Source organism: Astatotilapia calliptera, chromosome 20 (assembly GCF_900246225.1).
Source record: "Astatotilapia calliptera chromosome 20, fAstCal1.2, whole genome shotgun sequence".
Lineage (NCBI taxonomy): Eukaryota > Metazoa > Chordata > Actinopteri > Cichliformes > Cichlidae > Astatotilapia > Astatotilapia calliptera.
Genome location: NC_039321.1, coordinates 17,466,121 through 17,483,394, shown reverse-complemented (window position 1 = coordinate 17,483,394; position 17,274 = coordinate 17,466,121). Strand labels below are relative to the sequence as shown.

General features: G+C 40.9%; 2 protein-coding genes across 4 annotated transcripts in view; both read right to left on the bottom strand.

Moving 5' to 3' along the window:
• Window positions 1-548: 548 nt before the first annotated feature.
• Window positions 549-4,304, bottom strand: cav4b (caveolin 4b). 2 transcript variants are annotated; one of them, XM_026154379.1, is made up of 5 exons: window positions 3,848-4,304; window positions 3,517-3,610; window positions 3,148-3,426; window positions 1,984-2,171; window positions 549-936 (listed from the first exon to the last, which is right to left on the bottom strand). In XM_026154379.1, the coding sequence occupies exons 3-5, from the start codon at window positions 3,424-3,426 to the stop codon at window positions 753-755; spliced, it is 651 nt and encodes a 216-aa protein (XP_026010164.1). In that variant the 5' UTR covers window positions 3,517-3,610; window positions 3,848-4,304; the 3' UTR covers window positions 549-752. The 2 variants fall into 2 exon arrangements, with proteins under 2 accessions (XP_026010164.1, XP_026010163.1); XM_026154378.1 differs by having other exon boundaries at window positions 3,148-3,431; window positions 3,848-4,302.
• A 1,538-nt stretch (window positions 4,305-5,842) lies between these two features.
• Window positions 5,843-17,274, bottom strand: part of arhgap4b (Rho GTPase activating protein 4b) — a 29,333-nt gene continuing 17,901 nt past the window's right edge. For both annotated transcript variants that reach the window (XM_026153988.1, XM_026153989.1), the window contains exons 16-24: window positions 15,607-15,735; window positions 14,866-14,971; window positions 14,508-14,735; window positions 12,734-12,789; window positions 12,465-12,636; window positions 11,460-11,558; window positions 11,154-11,261; window positions 9,359-9,461; window positions 5,843-7,577 (exon numbers count right to left, since the gene is read on the bottom strand). In XM_026153988.1, the coding sequence (XP_026009773.1) occupies window positions 7,353-7,577; window positions 9,359-9,461; window positions 11,154-11,261; window positions 11,460-11,558; window positions 12,465-12,636; window positions 12,734-12,789; window positions 14,508-14,735; window positions 14,866-14,971; window positions 15,607-15,735 (1,226 nt within the window). In that variant the 3' untranslated portion in view covers window positions 5,843-7,352. The remainder of the gene's footprint in view (window positions 7,578-9,358; window positions 9,462-11,153; window positions 11,262-11,459; window positions 11,559-12,464; window positions 12,637-12,733; window positions 12,790-14,507; window positions 14,736-14,865; window positions 14,972-15,606; window positions 15,736-17,274) is intronic.

Below are 17,274 nucleotides of genomic sequence, written 5' to 3'. Positions count from 1 at the left end.
ATGCCGGGTAGTTACGTATTAAACGATGCCTTCAAGGGCTTCAGGGAAGCTCGGAATAATTGTGGAAAAAAAATTTCTCTCTCGAAGCAATTAACACTAAGTTCGCATGCTTCAACTACTGATTAAGCAATCAATCAAAATGTTCTGATTAATTTGTGAAAATCATCCATAGTTTTTTAGGAAAAGCTGAAAAAAAGCCCCAAAGCCAAGTTTGAAACAAATGAATAGGACTTATATTTTTGCTTCATAAATTATTTTTAAGACGAGATAATTATTTGAACATTTATATTTTATAGTATGTGTAAACTTTCTACTTAAAAAAAAAAAACTAACTAAAAACAAAATATTTGTGACCTTAATATTTCTTGAAAGTTGTTTGATTTACACTCATATCTATTTCATTTTGGAAAATAAATAAATACCCAATATAAAAAAAAAATACCCATGGAAGTCTTGACATTTTTATTTGTAGTTTGTTTCAGCTTTCATACAAATAAACCAGAAATCAAATGATTAACAACAACAACAACAATAATAATAGTAGTAGCAGTAGTAGTAGTACATTTCTTTATAGCCTGATGGTGGAAATAATAGCAGAAATTGGTTTACATGTAGAAAACATTTTGAGTAGGATTAACAGAGCAGGTTAATAAAACATAAATAAAAAAAAACATGAAGAAAAAGAAAGAAATGAGAAATAGGCCCCCAATTTAAGCATTCACTCAGTCACCCACTGAGTGCATATCTTGCATTCATACTGTGTCTTTGTCTTTCATTTGAATCCAGTCCTTGTTCGACAGTGAAATTGCGATTTGGCTGCAGCAGAGAGCAACAGATGCACAGAATGGAGAGATGACAACGTTGACGGCACACATACACAAGGACCGCAGGCATGGAAGGAAAGTGTTGCTCAGCTGTATGCAGGGAACCAGAAACCTAGGCACAGACAAAGATCAGAGTAAGTTAGTGAAGACGGCTTAGGCAGCAGAAACACCTGTGTAATGTGTCTGAACACTCATGTGGCAAACAGCTACAGGAAGAGAGGCTGAGTTTCTCAGAAGTAAAGAGGGGCAGAAGTTCACCAGCTTGCAAAAATAAATCTATAAATTGTGAAACAATTGTTCAAACACCAGTAACAAAAACACAAGACTTGTCCAAAGCTGCAACAGCTGCACATTTACAAAGATTTTACATATCTCATCATCTATAGGACATAATCAAAAGATTCACACAAATTGGAGAAATTTCTGCGCGCATGTAACAAAGCTGAAAATTTGTACTGCTGAATATCTGCTGGCTGTGGTGCGACCACACTTGCAGTACAACAACAACAAAGTCTTATTTGACCCAAAAATCCTTTTACATTTATAAGTGAGACATCTGCAATACTGCTAACAGGATAGCCAAGACTGTAAATAAGGTTTCTTTTGCTTGTGTATGGAAAGGGCCACTGGAAAAAGAAAAGTGGGCTCTTCCGTACTTATGACCTTAGTCCACTGAGGTTTCATTTTAGTGAACCTTCCTCAGTGTCTAGAAGAGAGTTTTATTCATGTGACATTGGTATAATGTCAAGCAGGAATCTGCAAAGAAAGCTATTAAACATGTGACTGTCTGCAAACGTATTTCTGCACATGTGAATTGCGCCATAAAGAACTGCCCCTGCCCCTTAGTCCTAATCCTAACTGTATACACACAGTAAAACAGGATGCTGGTATGAACTGGGCAGAGACGAATATGTAAGGGGTTACGTGACAACTTTGTCCATCTCTGATATATAGTCCATGCACTCAAATGTTATATTGAACATGTTTTAAAGTAGAGGCTGTGTCTGATGTTTCATTAGAGGCTAACTACACTCTTTCTTGCTAGGAAAAAAAAAACATGCCAATAATCCTAATAATACTGTGGATGTGTGTTTGTGGTTATTTGCAGATAAAGCAATGTGTGTCCAGAGGAGAAATATTTAATAACTCTCCAACATACCAGACATGAAGGCAGGCAAGAATGGCCAGGAAAATGCCACAAACGAGAGCGCAGGGCACAGCAAAAAGCAAGGAGAGGCACTGGTACGTCCAGATACGAGCATTCTCAAAGCCAGTGACGCTGTAAATCCACACTTGGTCTATGCTGTGAGGTTTGCTGGGTTCTGCCAACACATCACTGACCTCCACCTGTAAAAGGTAACAGGAGAGAACGCTGAGGCTGAACACAATAAACTAGCCAAAGTTAATTCTATTTTTATCAGGATAGTTTCAACTGCTATCTTGATCAGTTAGATCTTTAACATGACAACCATGCACAATGTGCTTTGGGAACATGCAGGTTTTGGTTTGTGTATCTGTACTGAAAGCTATTTCATTCCTATTCCTAGATATTCCATTATAACAGAAATAATTTATTATATTTTATGTTTTTTCACTCAGACAACTCATGTTGGAAACTATGTTTGCAGCAGGAAATTATCTGGAATATCTGTATCTGAGCGATCACTCTGGGAATACCATTCACAGCATTTCTGGTCAGCTTAATGTTATATTAAAAATGATTAAAAATGATCTAGTTAACTTCAAAATAAAACAATATAAAATGATTTAAATTCGTTTTATTATCAAAATGTCACAAAGTTTGGGAAAATGAAATGTGTCATGTCTGGCTTATCTGAGGTTTTCTGTTGCATTAACTCTTTCAATCAATAAGGGTTATTTCACTGCTGTTTTGTTGTGTTCTTTGGGGTTTTATTTGTGTCATCTATAGATTGTCCCATTTAACTCTTTCCAAAGAGAAAGAGCCCCCTCCCAAAAAAGCCAAAAAGAAACCCAGGGAAAATAAATAAATAAACAGGGACATCTGTCTGTCGGATGGGAAAATGAGGGTGAAAATGATTGTGTAGCCTCACAAGTGTGCAGCATTTTAAAAACCAAGATAGTCTTATAAAGAGTGTACAAATTCCCCCAAAATACATTTTCATCTCAGATATTTTGTCATAGATATAGATAACAGTTCTGAGACTGGTCAGATCCAATTAGAAGGTTAAAAAAACAATTTTCTGGTAGGACTGTGTCTATGCATGTGACATCTGGATTTTAGGACTCAAGGGCAGATGTTGTGACAAAGCAGACTGATAATAAAGAGAACAAACATCAGGACCTTTAGGTGCTGGTTGATACCACGAGGATCCCTGCTGACAGGACGAGTAGCTGCTGCTGTAGGAGGAGCAGCAGGTGGAGCTGGAGCTATGGGTGGAGTCGGGGCCCTGGGCGTAGTCAGAGCTCCAGGTGGAGTTGGAGCTTTGGGTGCAGGGGTTGAGGATTTGGATGCAAACTCTGGGGGAGGAGGGGGAGTGTTTATCTGTTCTTCCCCTTCGTCGTTTTCATCGCTGTCGTCAATCTTACACTCCACCAGGCAGTCGTCGCTCACCATCATCATCTTCGCTAAAAGCAAATGTAAATGTTTGCATTCGAATCACGCAGAATTGTTGAAGCCAACTAGATTCAACCCACAGACAGAGAGACTCACTCCTCCAGCTGATTGCAGGCCAGTGTAAAAGCGAGCTGAGCTCTGGCACTTCCACCTGTTCTTCAGCCTCCCGAAAAAGAAGTCAGTCCAAAATCTGTAAATAGCAGCTGGTAATTTTAAGACGGCATTTTTAAATGGAAAGCTCTGCAGTGCGGCCAGTGGTCGCATTAGATACAGTGCAGCCAGTGGTCGGATCTAACACGTGTGCATTTAGAACATTTCTATCAAAAAGGTGAAAAAATATATTGGTGCTTCCTATGAAACTTTCAATTCAAGATTTACGATTCACCACAGAGACAGCAAAGATATGAATAAATCATGTCTGACTTACCTTTTTTTTAAAAACAAAATGCTATCTTAATCCTTTCTCACTGACAGAGACCCTCAGAGAGAGAGAAAGATGGGGCAGGGGTGCTCTGCTTAGTGCTAATCTGAAATGTCAATGAGATCAGTTCAGCGGCTTCATCACAATGTCCCTCGAAGCTGAAGTGGAATTTACAGGACATGCAGAGACACAACACAGACACCTACAGTGTCTGACACCGACTTAGTGTGTCAGGAGTGCAAATGCGGTACAGTAGCTCTCTATGTGTGTGTGTGTGTGTGTGTGTGTGTGTGTGCGTGTGTGTTGGGTGGCTGTGTCAAGGGGTTATTTTAGGAGAAGGAGCAGACGGGTCCGAATGATCGCATTACAGAATTGGTGTGGTTTCCTAAAACAGAAACAATGACACATGCACCCACAGAGACCAATTATGTCGTAAACATGTTTCAATTAACATTAATACAACACTGATTCACCACAGTGATGAGTCAGACTGCAAGAGAGACTGTCACACGCAGGAAGTTGGGGTTGCTTATTTTTCCAGAGGCAAAATCTTTGAGTGACTACTGGAGAGCCATGTTCAGAAGCACAGCGCAACCACTTGTACCCCCATCATGCCCGAGTTCAGCTGAACCACGTGTGGCAGTCACACCAGTCAAATGAACAACAATCCCCTTAAATACAACAACAATCTGTTAACCATTCATCACTTTGTCATCTTTATTCATTTTTTTTAACCACATATACAGTTGGACGCAGTAAACTTAGTGACATCATCGAACAGTGATCCAGAACAACAGGGTGTTTTAACCATAGATGCAGAATCAATAAAAGAAGGGAAAACAAAACAACTCTTCTTTCATTTTTCCAATACTGAAACACAAAAAATGTGAGATGATGTATGTAAGATTTTAAAATGCTTTTAGAGTCAAAGGAGCTGTTCACCTTGCTGCAGGAATCCTGAAACACGTTTGAATGGGACCTGTGGGGAAAAAACATGCTTCCTGGTCCTAAAAATAAAGCCAATGCAGAAGTGCCTAAAAACCTGCATTCTCTCTGAAGGCCACCAGATGGCAATAGCTGTTGTTGAAAAAGACTGTAGGGGTCTTTGGGTAAAACTTTACTTTAGTCACTTGTTTTGGGTCATATACAATAATAATAAAAAGTAAAATCTTGGTTATATCATGTCTCAAAAAGGAAGATTAGCAGTGGCATTTTCTGCTCATGCACTGTCTAACGACTTGTCAGGCACAAGATATTGAGCAATGAGCAAGCAGTTTCACTGCTGCTTGTCCTCATTGGAGCCAGTGTCTTGCAACCAAGATGGCGACAACAGAAATGTTCATCTTGTGGCTTCAAAACGGGACCTCAGACACCAACAGGTGACATCACGGTAGCTACGTCCATGTTTTATAGTGCCTATGATGATGCCATAAACACAGCAAGGGGGGCCCAAAGTGTGGATGAATGAGACAAGAGTTTCAATTGTGGCACCAAAATAGCGCCATGGTGTTCACAGTTTAAATCAGAGAAAGAGTCGGACACCTCTCTGATATAGGGGCCGTTTTGGCTCTCGAGACAAGGGCACAGTTTCCAGCTGAAGAGTAAGTCGACCTAAGACCTGAGAGAAAACCCTTTCTTATTCCTTCTAAGCCAAACCTGAGTTAGCCTGTCCTTAACTCTGCATAAGCCCTGAGATTTGGCCAACATATCAGGCCACGTCACATATGAAGGGGAATGTGTTTTTCTTCTCTGTGTTTTTTCAACACAACATGCTGTTATGCAAAGACCAAGTATACCAACCTCAATGCTAACAGCGTATCTAGCTAACACACACGGAGTCTCAAAGTGTTCAGTTTTCAATAAATTAATATGAAATAAAAAATCAACAGAATAATAAATGTAAATGTTAAGTTGTAATTTGTGAGATGATTTAGGATATAATCATTATAAAAAGTTGTTTGATCTTTTTTTTTTAGCTTGAAAGGAATTTTTCAAAAAATATTCACAAAATATTAAAAAAACCCTTTTTGTGTTATTTTTTTTTCTCCAATAACACACTATTTAATGACAGAGGTGTTTTTCCACTACCTTTTTTTTTTAGCAGTATGCTACCGTCCTAAAGCAGCTAACAGCTAACCTTGCTAGCTGTTGAGCTAGCAGGGTTAGCTGCTAACCAAACCAAACCAATTCTAAATTAGCTACTGCTGTAACTCCAATAAACTTCTTTTATATAAAGCAACAAATATGATGTGCCTAGCATGTTGTTCTCCAAAAAGAGTCAGCTGGAAAAAACAAATGGGTTAGACAGTAAACTTTCGTTAACTGGTGAAGTAGTTAGCTGATGTCATGTTTAAAATCGGCCATTTCCTGTTCCATACAAACCATATTGGATCAGTGTTTTTCCAGGTATACTGCTAATAACTTAAACTTTCTAAATGAGGCCTGTTCACTCAGTTGTAGCTCATATCACTTCGGGATAAATTTCCCAGGACATTCACTCCTGAGAAAATTGACAACATTCCTAAATATTTATCACTTGTAAATATTCCTTTCCACTGTAGAATGATGGACTTCAGACTGTTTGGAATGTGTAAAAAAAACCTTTCCAGACTGATGGACAGCAACAGATGCCTCCCAAGATCATTGCAGATGATACATGGTGACACTTGCTTGTTGATTCAGTTAATCAGGTGGATTTAAATAGCAGCACCTAGACACTATTTCTGTTACTTCATATGAAAGCAGTAAAGGAGTACTTAATTCTTCACACACTTCAATACCTCAATAAAATGTGTTGTATTTTGTATTTCATCTGAGGCTTTATTTACTTAATTTTAAGATCTGCTAAATATTATTTTTATTATGCAGTGATGTGTCAAACCTTTAGAATTGAAACAGGGAGCACTTTCTTTTTATCATGCTACAATGTTTTGCTGCTAATACTGAACACTTTGGGTTCCATACACATCTGCCTGGGTCACATTTTTATTATAATATGCAGAATTGAAAATTATCAGATCTTTTCAAGTGAATTAAACATGTAGAGTAAAAGATGTGAAGGCACTCCTAGACACAGGCCCCAGATCAGTTTTCTTTTCTCTTTTAAATAAGGAAAAAGGTTTTTGGGTGAACTGATCTCAGACCTGCCACTAGGGGGCAGTTTTAGTCTTCTGTTGTTGATGTACAGTTAGTATCATGGCAACTGTGTTTAAATAGTCAGTCTGGTGAAGTCACATCCCTGATTGAGAACAAAAGCAGACCAGGCCATAAAAAAACAACAACAAAGCAAAAAAAGAGACCAAAACCAGACACACTGGACATACACGGCACAGAGAATAGTGGCACTATGAGATGGCAGAGACTCACTTATTATACACGTGTCCAAAAAAAAATGGGAAAAAACAGAAGAAAAAAAATCAAGATCTTTCCCAAATGCACAATTGGCATCAGCGGGATAATTATCATTGTCAGACAATGAATCAATAATTTCCTGGCTGTCCCCTCCTTAGTCTCAGTCCACCGGTCTGAAAAGGGCCCGTCCCCTGAGACCGAATCCTGCTTTTTTGGCCACAGGGGCAGCCTGAGGAACAGAGGAGGAGGTGGACAATGAAGAGGAGGAAGAGGAGGGTGCAGGGGCTGCAGTGGCCACAGGTGCAGTGATGCCGGACCCCTGCAAGGGAGGCTGGCGAGACAGGAGCTCCTTGAACACCGAGTTCATCTGACGGTTGATCATCTCCTGAGAGAGCGAGAGGAGGAGGAGGAGGAGGAGGGGAGGTGAACATCAAAGTTTTTCTGTTACATACTGCATTATTCTACTGCTGCATCCTGACACTGTTAAAGACTGGAAGGTCCTTTTTTTTCATCACTTTTTTGTGAAGGCTCTAACTTGGAATCTCATAACTGAGCGACTCTGAAGGTGGAGTTTTGTATACAAAGTCAATTTAATCTAGACTTTAACAGAAAGTCCACTGACTGAACAACATAAGTTGCTGGTGGTGTTCTCACTGCAGAATGAATTCACTCTCACATCTAACATCATAGTTACTTACTCAGAATCAAGAAGTGATGTGATCCAAATATCATATAAAGCAGCGGTCCCCAACCCCCTGGCCACGGACCGGTACTGGTCCGTGAGTCGTTTGGTACCAGGCCGCCAGAGTTGTGGCTCGGGTGTAAATTTTAAGGTTTTCGGGGGCTTTTATCGTTAACTCGGTTTCCCGTGTTGAAGTTGTGTGTCTTATTTTGAAAGAAATATTTATGCGTTACCATAGCGACCAGAGAGCTTTAAGGGGCAGAGAGGAGGATGTTATTCTCAATGTTGTTGGTGCATTTCAGGACGCTGCTAATAAAGTTACACAATCACACAGTGAATTTGCGTTTATTATTATATTTACAAAATACCACAGTTTTTGTCTTGATCGTATCATTTTATTTTGTTGTATTTATCACAGACACCTTAAAGGCCCGTCCGTAAAAATATTGTCTGACATTAAACCGGTCTGTGGCGCAAAAAAGGTTGGGGACCGCTGATATAAAGGACCATTTCCAAGAAAATGGATGGTGTCATTCTTTGTTTAGATTATTGGAGTGTTTTATCACATGCGTTACTTGTCCAATTTAACAAGGATGGAAAGAGTATGAGGAAATTGCTCTCAAGAAGTAATGCTACACAACCACACACTTATTATGTGAAAACATGCTTTGATTAAACATTACTGTATGCTGGGAAATAATTATGTGATTATAGTAATGCCTTAGAGCAGTGATTGATCATGCATGGTTTGCAGTGGTGGTAAGTGGTTAGTTAAGTTACTGTGCAGGTTGACAAAAATGCGTCACTTGGAACAAATATGGCAACTGATTGTTTAAATGAATTTTTTTAAAGCAATCTGAACTAATAAATGAAATGAACTAATAAAAACAGCCGTGATGAAGACCTCAGAGTTTCAGTGGGCTCCAGAGGATTTTCAGATTTTTCTATCTAGAGCCCTTCTCTGTAAAATAAAAAGTACTTCCCCTCTCTAATCATCAGTTCTGAATATATATAACCGCCTTTCTCACAGTTGCATTAGTGGTGTTAACCAGAAAGAAGAACAAAAAAACCCCCAAAGCCCACCACGGCTGCTTTTAATAGTCTTTATGTAGTAATACCAACCTTCATAAATTGCACCAACATCTACTTTTAGACTATGTGAGTGCATAATAAACCCCCAGTAAAGCAAGCCAGGACAGAGATGCAACTCTAAAACTAACATTTTAAAGCAAAAATAGACCTGCAGCTGTGAGCCACAATGCAAAAGTCTCTAATATAAATCTAACGTCAACGAGCAAAACTAGCAAGCTAACACTCGTCAGATGAAACATCGTAAAAAAACACCACCAGCAAAGTTACTGCTTCATATTGTGCATACATTTGAACTTTTTTATAAAAAGTCATACCCACATTTTAGAATTTTTCGTAATGTAATGCTTTTGTTTTGGTTGTTAACAAAGGGTTGAATATGTTACACCGCTAACCTTATCAATTGGTGTTCTTTCTGCCTGAATGAATGGAGGTCTGTCAGGGGGTCTGAAGTTTCCCTGTCTCAGAGTGTCCAACGTGTGCCTTCGCTCCTGAGACCTGAAAGAAAAAAACATAAACAGCTTAACAGAGATGTTGAAAGACACGGGCAGATGCCACCTCTGATCTGAACCTTACTTTAATGTGTTGGAAAAGTTTCTCTCCATCTTCTCACGCTATAAAGACTAAAGTTTTGGGCTTTGCCTCATTTATTCCACAGCTGAATTGTGCAATTGTGGAAAGCAGTGTTCTGACCTGCTATGTTACTTTCTATGCTGTAGCTCTGCTTTTCCACAATCTGATTCCGAAATCCACAAATTCCTCATCCTCAGCAGCAGAAAGTGCTGCTCCCGCCTAAACCTGTAAGCAGCTGCAGCTCTTCTCAGAAATACTGTGGAGATGAGCCAAATCGACAAATTTCTGCATCAGTGTGTCGGGCTACTGATACAAAGACACAAGGACACCGGCACCATGAAGTAAAACTAAAAAATACAAGAGTAGTGACTAGCAGTTTAACCCAGAATAGTGCACTGTTATTAAGAGTTCTGAAACATTAAAAAAACAAAACAGACAGCCGCTCTACTCTTAAGATTAGGCTTAATTTCCTTTTTGACAAAGCTTATAGTTAGGGCTGGATCAGGTGACCCTGAACCCTCCCTTAGTTATGTTGCAATAGGTCTAGACTGCTGGGGGCTTCCCATGATGGACCGAGTGTTTCATCTCCATTCACCTTTTTTTACTCTGTGTTTATACACCAGTCTGCATTTAATTATTATTATTTTTTATTATTAATCACCCACAGCTTGTCTTTTATTCCTCCCCCAACTCCCCCACCCCCAACTGGTCAAGGAAGATGGCTGCCCCTCCCTGAGCCTGGTTCTGCTGGAGGTTTCTTCCTGTTAAAAGTGAGTGCTCAATCCTAGCATTCGTTTCAATGTCTCACCATGGGATGCTCCTCCCTGCGTATTTCTCAAAAGCAACAGTCTCATTCCACCAATCCTGATTGGCTGGTGATTGCCACAACCACTTCGGGAAAAATCACCCACCCTTAAATAGTTTACACTTTTACATAGACGTCATTGTAGGGTCCTTACGGTACTAAGAGCCATGAGTTATGATTGGGTGCTATATAATAAACAATTGAATTGAAGCGAATTATTGTGTAGGCTGTCAGATTGCTGTTTAACTCAGCTGTCAATGCCAGGTGAGAAGCGTGCACCTTTACTCTGGAAGAAGCTGTAAAACTTTGGGAAAGTTAATGAGAATGCATCAGTTTGTTTCAAGTTCTGTGTAGACTTATGATACAGTTTTTTGTAATACATAACCTAAAAAAATTACTGAATGTACCTGACTGTAAGTGGAAAAAAATGAGATATTACAGTGGATGTAATATGCCTTCAGTTTGCAAATGACCAGATGTATGCAAATAAAGACTGTGTACTACTATGTAAATGGTAATGTTGCACATTGTTTATATAGACAGATGCACACGTATATAGATAATGACAGTTTTATTTTCTCCCACTGTAACTCTCAGTAAGCAGTCCAAACAGAGGGTGATGTGGTGCTGTACAAAAAATGTAATGCAAAACCTTCGTGGCTCTCACGTGTACATTACTTCCCCTCATGCAGTTTTTTCCTGAACAGAGTTTATCCACAGTCTCAACTGGCTGCAAACCTAATTTATATCAATCTGAGTAACGCTGCACATGCATGAGGCCTGCAGTGCGTCAAGATAGGTGCGAGTCTTACACTGGCAGGTGTCGTGTGGCGGGGGAGGTTGGTGGCTTTCGACTAGGGCTCCCCTCACTTCCTCTCTGCCGTCCTGGCAACGAAGCGCTATCGCTGTTCACCCGCATCCTGTGAAGACACACACAGAAACTTCTGAACTTTCAAGTCTATTTACGCACACGAGCTTATATGCTTCTTTGTACAAAAATGTGGAGCTGGGTAGACGTATGAGTTTGTGTACTTAGATGTTTATGGCTATTACATGTTTTTAATAAACCGCAGTGTGCATTTGAGTGTGTTTGTTCGTCTGTGTATGCTTCTGTGTACCGGGTTGTGTTCTCTGTCTGTGGATCTTCTGCTGTCAGGTTTCCAGTGCTGCCTCCTCCTCCACCTCCTCCTCCTTCTTCTCTTTTCCCTCGATCTGACCTAAGGGAGGAGAAGGAGAGAGATATATATTTCACGAGAGAAAGCACAAGCAGTACAGTTTTAAATATGGGATGAAGACTGAGCAACAAACGTTTTGTAGGAGGGACCAGCAGCAGAGGTGAACTTATGTGTGACAAGAACAAAATAACTTCAAAATAAAGCAACAGCTCCTCAAAAAAGAAAATGACCTTTGAGAAACTTGTGATGTCCTGGTGGTGCTTAGTCTGCACTGATATTTAATCACCCTCCTGGGAATGTTTGAGGCCACAGTTTTTAACTTTGATAAATGTTGGATATCATAGCACTGTTATCTCTTCATATCTGTATTAGAGATAACTGGGGATTGGTATAAGGCGCTATGAATTAGATATGCAGTTCAGACACCTACACACAAGCAGAGAATATGAATTGATGCTGAAATACTTTCTCTCTCCACTTGTGGGTTTTAAATTCTACCAGTTTATCTGATTTAATGGCATCCAATCAGCATACACACACACACAGACGCTGTTTTTCTTTCATTTTGTCACTTCCTGTCACTTTAACTGGTAAAGAATATTAGTGGGGCCATTTGTAATGGAGAGGTCCAGTTCAGTGAATCGAATTACCCAAGGTGCCCGTGTCGGCACTTGTCGTTCAAAGCAGCCACACTCCTAACTTTAAACCTTAACAGTATCCAAACGTATGAGTTATTAAAGAAAATCTATCCAGTCATACTGCAGGCTGCCGTGGCGCTCACTCAGGGAAACCGATTTGCCTTAATTTCACTTTGAATTGTGGCACTGAATAAACTGACCTGAATAGCAGACAAAAACAGTAAATTCTGTATGAAATGATAATGATGCCTTAAGGGTGTCATGAAATTTCATTTTGGCAGTGGTTATGTGACATAGAAATGTCACTCACCCTTCCAGCACACTGATGTACTTGTGAGGGATGAGGCCCTTAACCCCTCCCACCTCTCCTCGCCACCAATCAGAAGAGGCCTTGCTGTGAAGGATGAGAGGCTCTCCCTGCTTGAAGGAAAGCTCCGCCGGGGATCTCGCCACGTAGTCAAACATAGCCACCGCCTCCCATTCTGTACACACCAGCAGACACACAAAGCAAGGTTATAATGTACCTTTGTGGTGTAACAGTACAATAATGTGACAGGGTTGGTGCTTATGCGTACTGACCATCCTCACTGGGCAGATGCTCGGTCTCACCATCTCCCTCTTCTGTGATTGGTTCACTGCAGAAAAGCAGAAAACCAAAGTCATGCTCGGTTCCTCTTCTCTTCCGCTAACTGTCACACCACAGCCTCTCTTTATGCAAGACTTCATACTGCTGTGAGATTTCCCAAATGACCCTAAAACCTCAGGCTTGGTCTAATGTCATACTGAATGATTTTTAATAAAAAGATCATGAAGGAAACAGACTGACTTTGGGTTGTAGGGGGTTAGCCTGGAGGCTAGTGTTCCATTTTAGCGAGCAATCGGCTTAATAGCATTAAGCGTTATGTTTTTACACAAAGCATTATGAGCTACACAGAAGTGCCTTTGGCGTGGCATGAAATTCTGTTTCAAGAGGATGAACCATGAAAAGGGGGCTGAGGGGTGAAGATGCTTTATGTACTTGGAACCATCTCAGCCTGAGTCTTAAAAGTTTGACATGAACAACAAATCTCTGGAGCAAAAAGGCTGCTGCCCAATTATTTACTGATGACAGTAAATACTTCAACAAATATCTTTTCAGACTGAGCGTGATAGGCACTTTTATGTATTTACTTAATTTACTGCTCAAAAAAGCCCAAAGGTACACTTTTTAATCCGAGTACAGGATCAAACATCAGCCGAATTTCTGGGATATTGATCCTCTCAGTTTTGTAGCAGAGGGGGTATTAATCAGTTTCAGTTGCTTTGGTGGTAATGCACTAGAGGGGCAACAATGGGACAACCCCTAAAACAGAAATGCTTTTACAGCTGGAGGCCTCTGACATTTTTTCCCCTCCTCGCATTTTTACTTTTTCTCACTAGTTTTGCATTAGTTTAGTGTCACTACTGGCAGCATGAGGCAATACCTGGACCCTACAGAGGTTCCACAGGTAGTCCAACTCCTCAAGATGGCACATCAATACGTGTCATTGCTAGAAGGTTTGCTGTGTCTCCTCGCAGTCTTAAGAGCATGGAGGAGACTCCGGGAGAGGCATTTACTCTAGGAGAGCTGGACAGGGATGTAGAACGTCCTTAACTCATCAGCAGGACAGATATCTTCTCCTTTGTGCAAGGAGGAGCAGGCTGAGCACTGCCAGAGCTTAAAAATGACCTCCAGCAGGACACTGGTGTGAATGTCTCTGACCAACAATGTGAAACAGACTTCATGTGGTGGCCTGAGGACCCCACCTGACCTAATGGAACACCTCGGGGAAATTATGTTTCCGTCCATTGATGCTTCCAGGTTGCACCTCAGCCTATCCAGGAGCTCAGCGATGGTCCAGTTGTGGGAGGAGATCCCCAGGACACTATCCACCATCTTATTTATAGTGATGCATGTATACGAGCAGGTGGGGGCATACAAATTGAGTACCATTTTGAGTTGCTACAATTAAATTTCTGCAAAATGAACTAGCCTGCTGCAGAACTTTTACACTTTGATTTTCAGGGCGTCTTTGAAATCAGTCCTCTGTAGTTCGATGTAAACAAAGAGCCCCACCCACCTGCATTTCAAACCATCGGTTTGTGAGGGGCAGCCAATGCAATGAAAGTTGGCGTAAACAAAGGGTTAACAAAGGGACTAGACAACATTATTTTCATGACTAGCAGGTCGCAACTCGCTGCTTCTGATGTCAAACTGAAAAAGTTGTTTTCTTACTTTGCGTTGTGTTCACTGAAATTGCTGTCTGTTAAGAACTTAGAGTTGTTGTCTTTTTGCAGCAAAAACAACATTTTTATCAATGAGTACTCCTCTCACCAGTACTCCTGCTCCAGAGTCATGTGCTTCTCGTAAACAGGGCCCGGCAGCTCCGATTGGCTGGGAAAGATGCTGTCATGCTGAAGGATCATGGTCTTGACAAGGTCGTTAACCTGTGGCTGCCTAGCAACAGCGTCATCAGAATCCATCCCCCTCAGCAGGCTTGGACCAAAGCAAACAGCCAGGTTGTAGGGCTGCATCATGTTCTCGTCGCTGTACTGAGACACACTGAGAAAAAAAGAGAAACACAAACACGCACATGGTGACTTTCTATTTCTGGCACGAGTGTGCAGTTTTATGAGGATGGCACATATCTGATATGTGAAAATATCCCACACTGGGTTTTGGTGCAACTTACTGGTTGAGGAAAGCAAAAAGGTAACGCATCACGATGAGGAGAGGCCTCGGGAAGGTCGAGACAATCATTTTAATCTGGACGGCTTTGTCCACCTCCTCCTCGATTTCTGATGACAGGAAGAAAACAAAATGACCTGATGAACTAAAACTTTTAGTTGTTGCATTTAAGTTTTTCCAAGCCTGCATTGACCAAAATTCACCCAAAATCCTTCCTTAAAGAAAGAGGCGAGGAGGATGGATTGATTATGCTATGCCACTAATGGAAAATCTACAAATTTAAGGGGAGTAAACAACCCCCAGGCAGGTTTGCTGCACTGGTTAGCTGTGCAAATTGTGACTCAGAGCATCTGTCCTGGAAAAATAAAAAAACTGAATTGGGAAGAGACCTACAGAAATAACAGGGAGATAGTGGAAGGGATAAACACACAGCAAACTATGCGCTGCAAGAACCAGCTGTATAAGTTGCATCTTCTTGCATCAACGCTGCATTGTTTTTGCTGCTTTGTGTTTGAGCATCAGTGAAGTTATATCAAGATAAACAGGATCACAGGCAAAAAATGGTTCACTGCACAGTACGCGACGGGCTGAGTCAGCTTAACCAAGGTTGAGAAAGTATCTAGGAACTACAATGTTCCAGAAATACTCGAGTAACAGAAAGCAGACATGAAAAAGCCCAAGTGAAACCAGTACACAATCTGAAAACAGACACACACACATAGAGAAGTTACATAAGGGGTCTTACGGACACACTCCAGCAGCTGAGTGTAGCTGTCGTAGGGGAAGAGAGGAGGCTCGAGGCCTCTGAAGTACAGCTTCAGCACACCGGCCACAGAGTCCAGGTCACACTCACTATCTGACAGAGGATCCTCTCCTACACAGAGGTTAAACACACGTGAGATGACTGAATCGGAGTAGCAGAGGACACAGGCATGAGCTTTTTCCTTCACTCTATGAAGCCTTTTAGCTCTATGTTGTTGTCTCAGATCTCACAGTGTAAACTGCATGCTACCAGCTCAGCGCTGAAAAGACAAAGTTAGCGAATAGATGATGAAAGTCACTGGCAAAAAGGATTCATGCCAGTTAGAATTTGCAAAACTGTAAAGGTAAGATGTATTTGCAATCTAACTTAGACCAGGTTACAGGCTAATACTCGCTTGCTGACTCAATCATGAAGAGCTGCTGACAACACGGACAAGTGGGTGATCCTATTATACTCGTTTAGTTCCACTTGAGTAAACTGAAAGGATTTGTTTCACTCACACACATTAAAAATATCTCTCTCTCTCGCTCTCTCTCTCTCTCTCTCTCTCTCTCTCTCTCAAAAAAGCGACATCCACATGAGGAGAAAATGATGAACTGCTTTGGTATTAAAAACTGCAACACAGAAGAAAAGAAAAGTGAAGAAAGTGCTATGTTTGGCGCTCTCCAAGCAGATCCAAGCCCTTGCAGAATCATGAGGAGGACACTGTAACGTTGGTGTCAGCCTCTTGGAACATGGTCTGCTTTTCAGGGCTGTAACTAAAGAACATTTGAGCCAAAACGTTGTGTACTAGTTCTTGTTTATGAATACAAAGAGCTATTAAGAAGCTAAAACTGTCAGCCGGTAGTTTGAGGTTGATTTGGGAAAAACGTTTAGTCTTCTGCACTTCACATGACCTTTTTACAAGCTCGCAAACAAAGCCACTGGCTGTCAGTACCAACCGAACTAGAAGCGGACCAGAAACCAGAAAGCTTTTAGAACCAAAAGTCACGTCCCCTACCTACAGATATCTGTGTGGTCATATGCAGATATTTATTTATAGACGTATTATATTTGTAATTTCTCCCAGACCTATTTTATGTGTGCTGTTGTGGGGTGTTTCTTAAAACTCATTGTGGCCAATGGTTAGCGGGAAGTTAATAATTTTTACATTATCTTTTTCATCAAAAAAACAAAAAACCATGTCAGACCTAAACTAGGGTTCAGAGATATCCTGAGGCACATGCAATTTGACATCTGAGCATCCAGAGCAGATGGGCAAGCAGGCCGCAGACAAACTTGCTGGGGTATTTGGACAATGTTGTGTGTGTGTGTGTGTGGATAAGGTTAGTGGTTTTAGAGACAGGTGCAGTTTCAGGCAGTGCATCCTGTCTAAAACAGCCACATATGGCATAATGATTTGGTGGAACATTGATGCCAAAAAAATAACTGAAAACTGATTACTGACACGGCCCAGAATGTAGCATGCATCTAGCCCTATGGTGATTGGTAGATGGATGGATGGTTGAAAAACTATAATTAATCACATTAAACCATTTTAGGATGGTATGTTGGTGTGGTAGTTAGCATCACTGCCTCACAGCAACAACAAAAAAGTGTCATGGTTCTGGAAGAAACAGGACCCAAATACAGGACTCACTGGCAAACTAG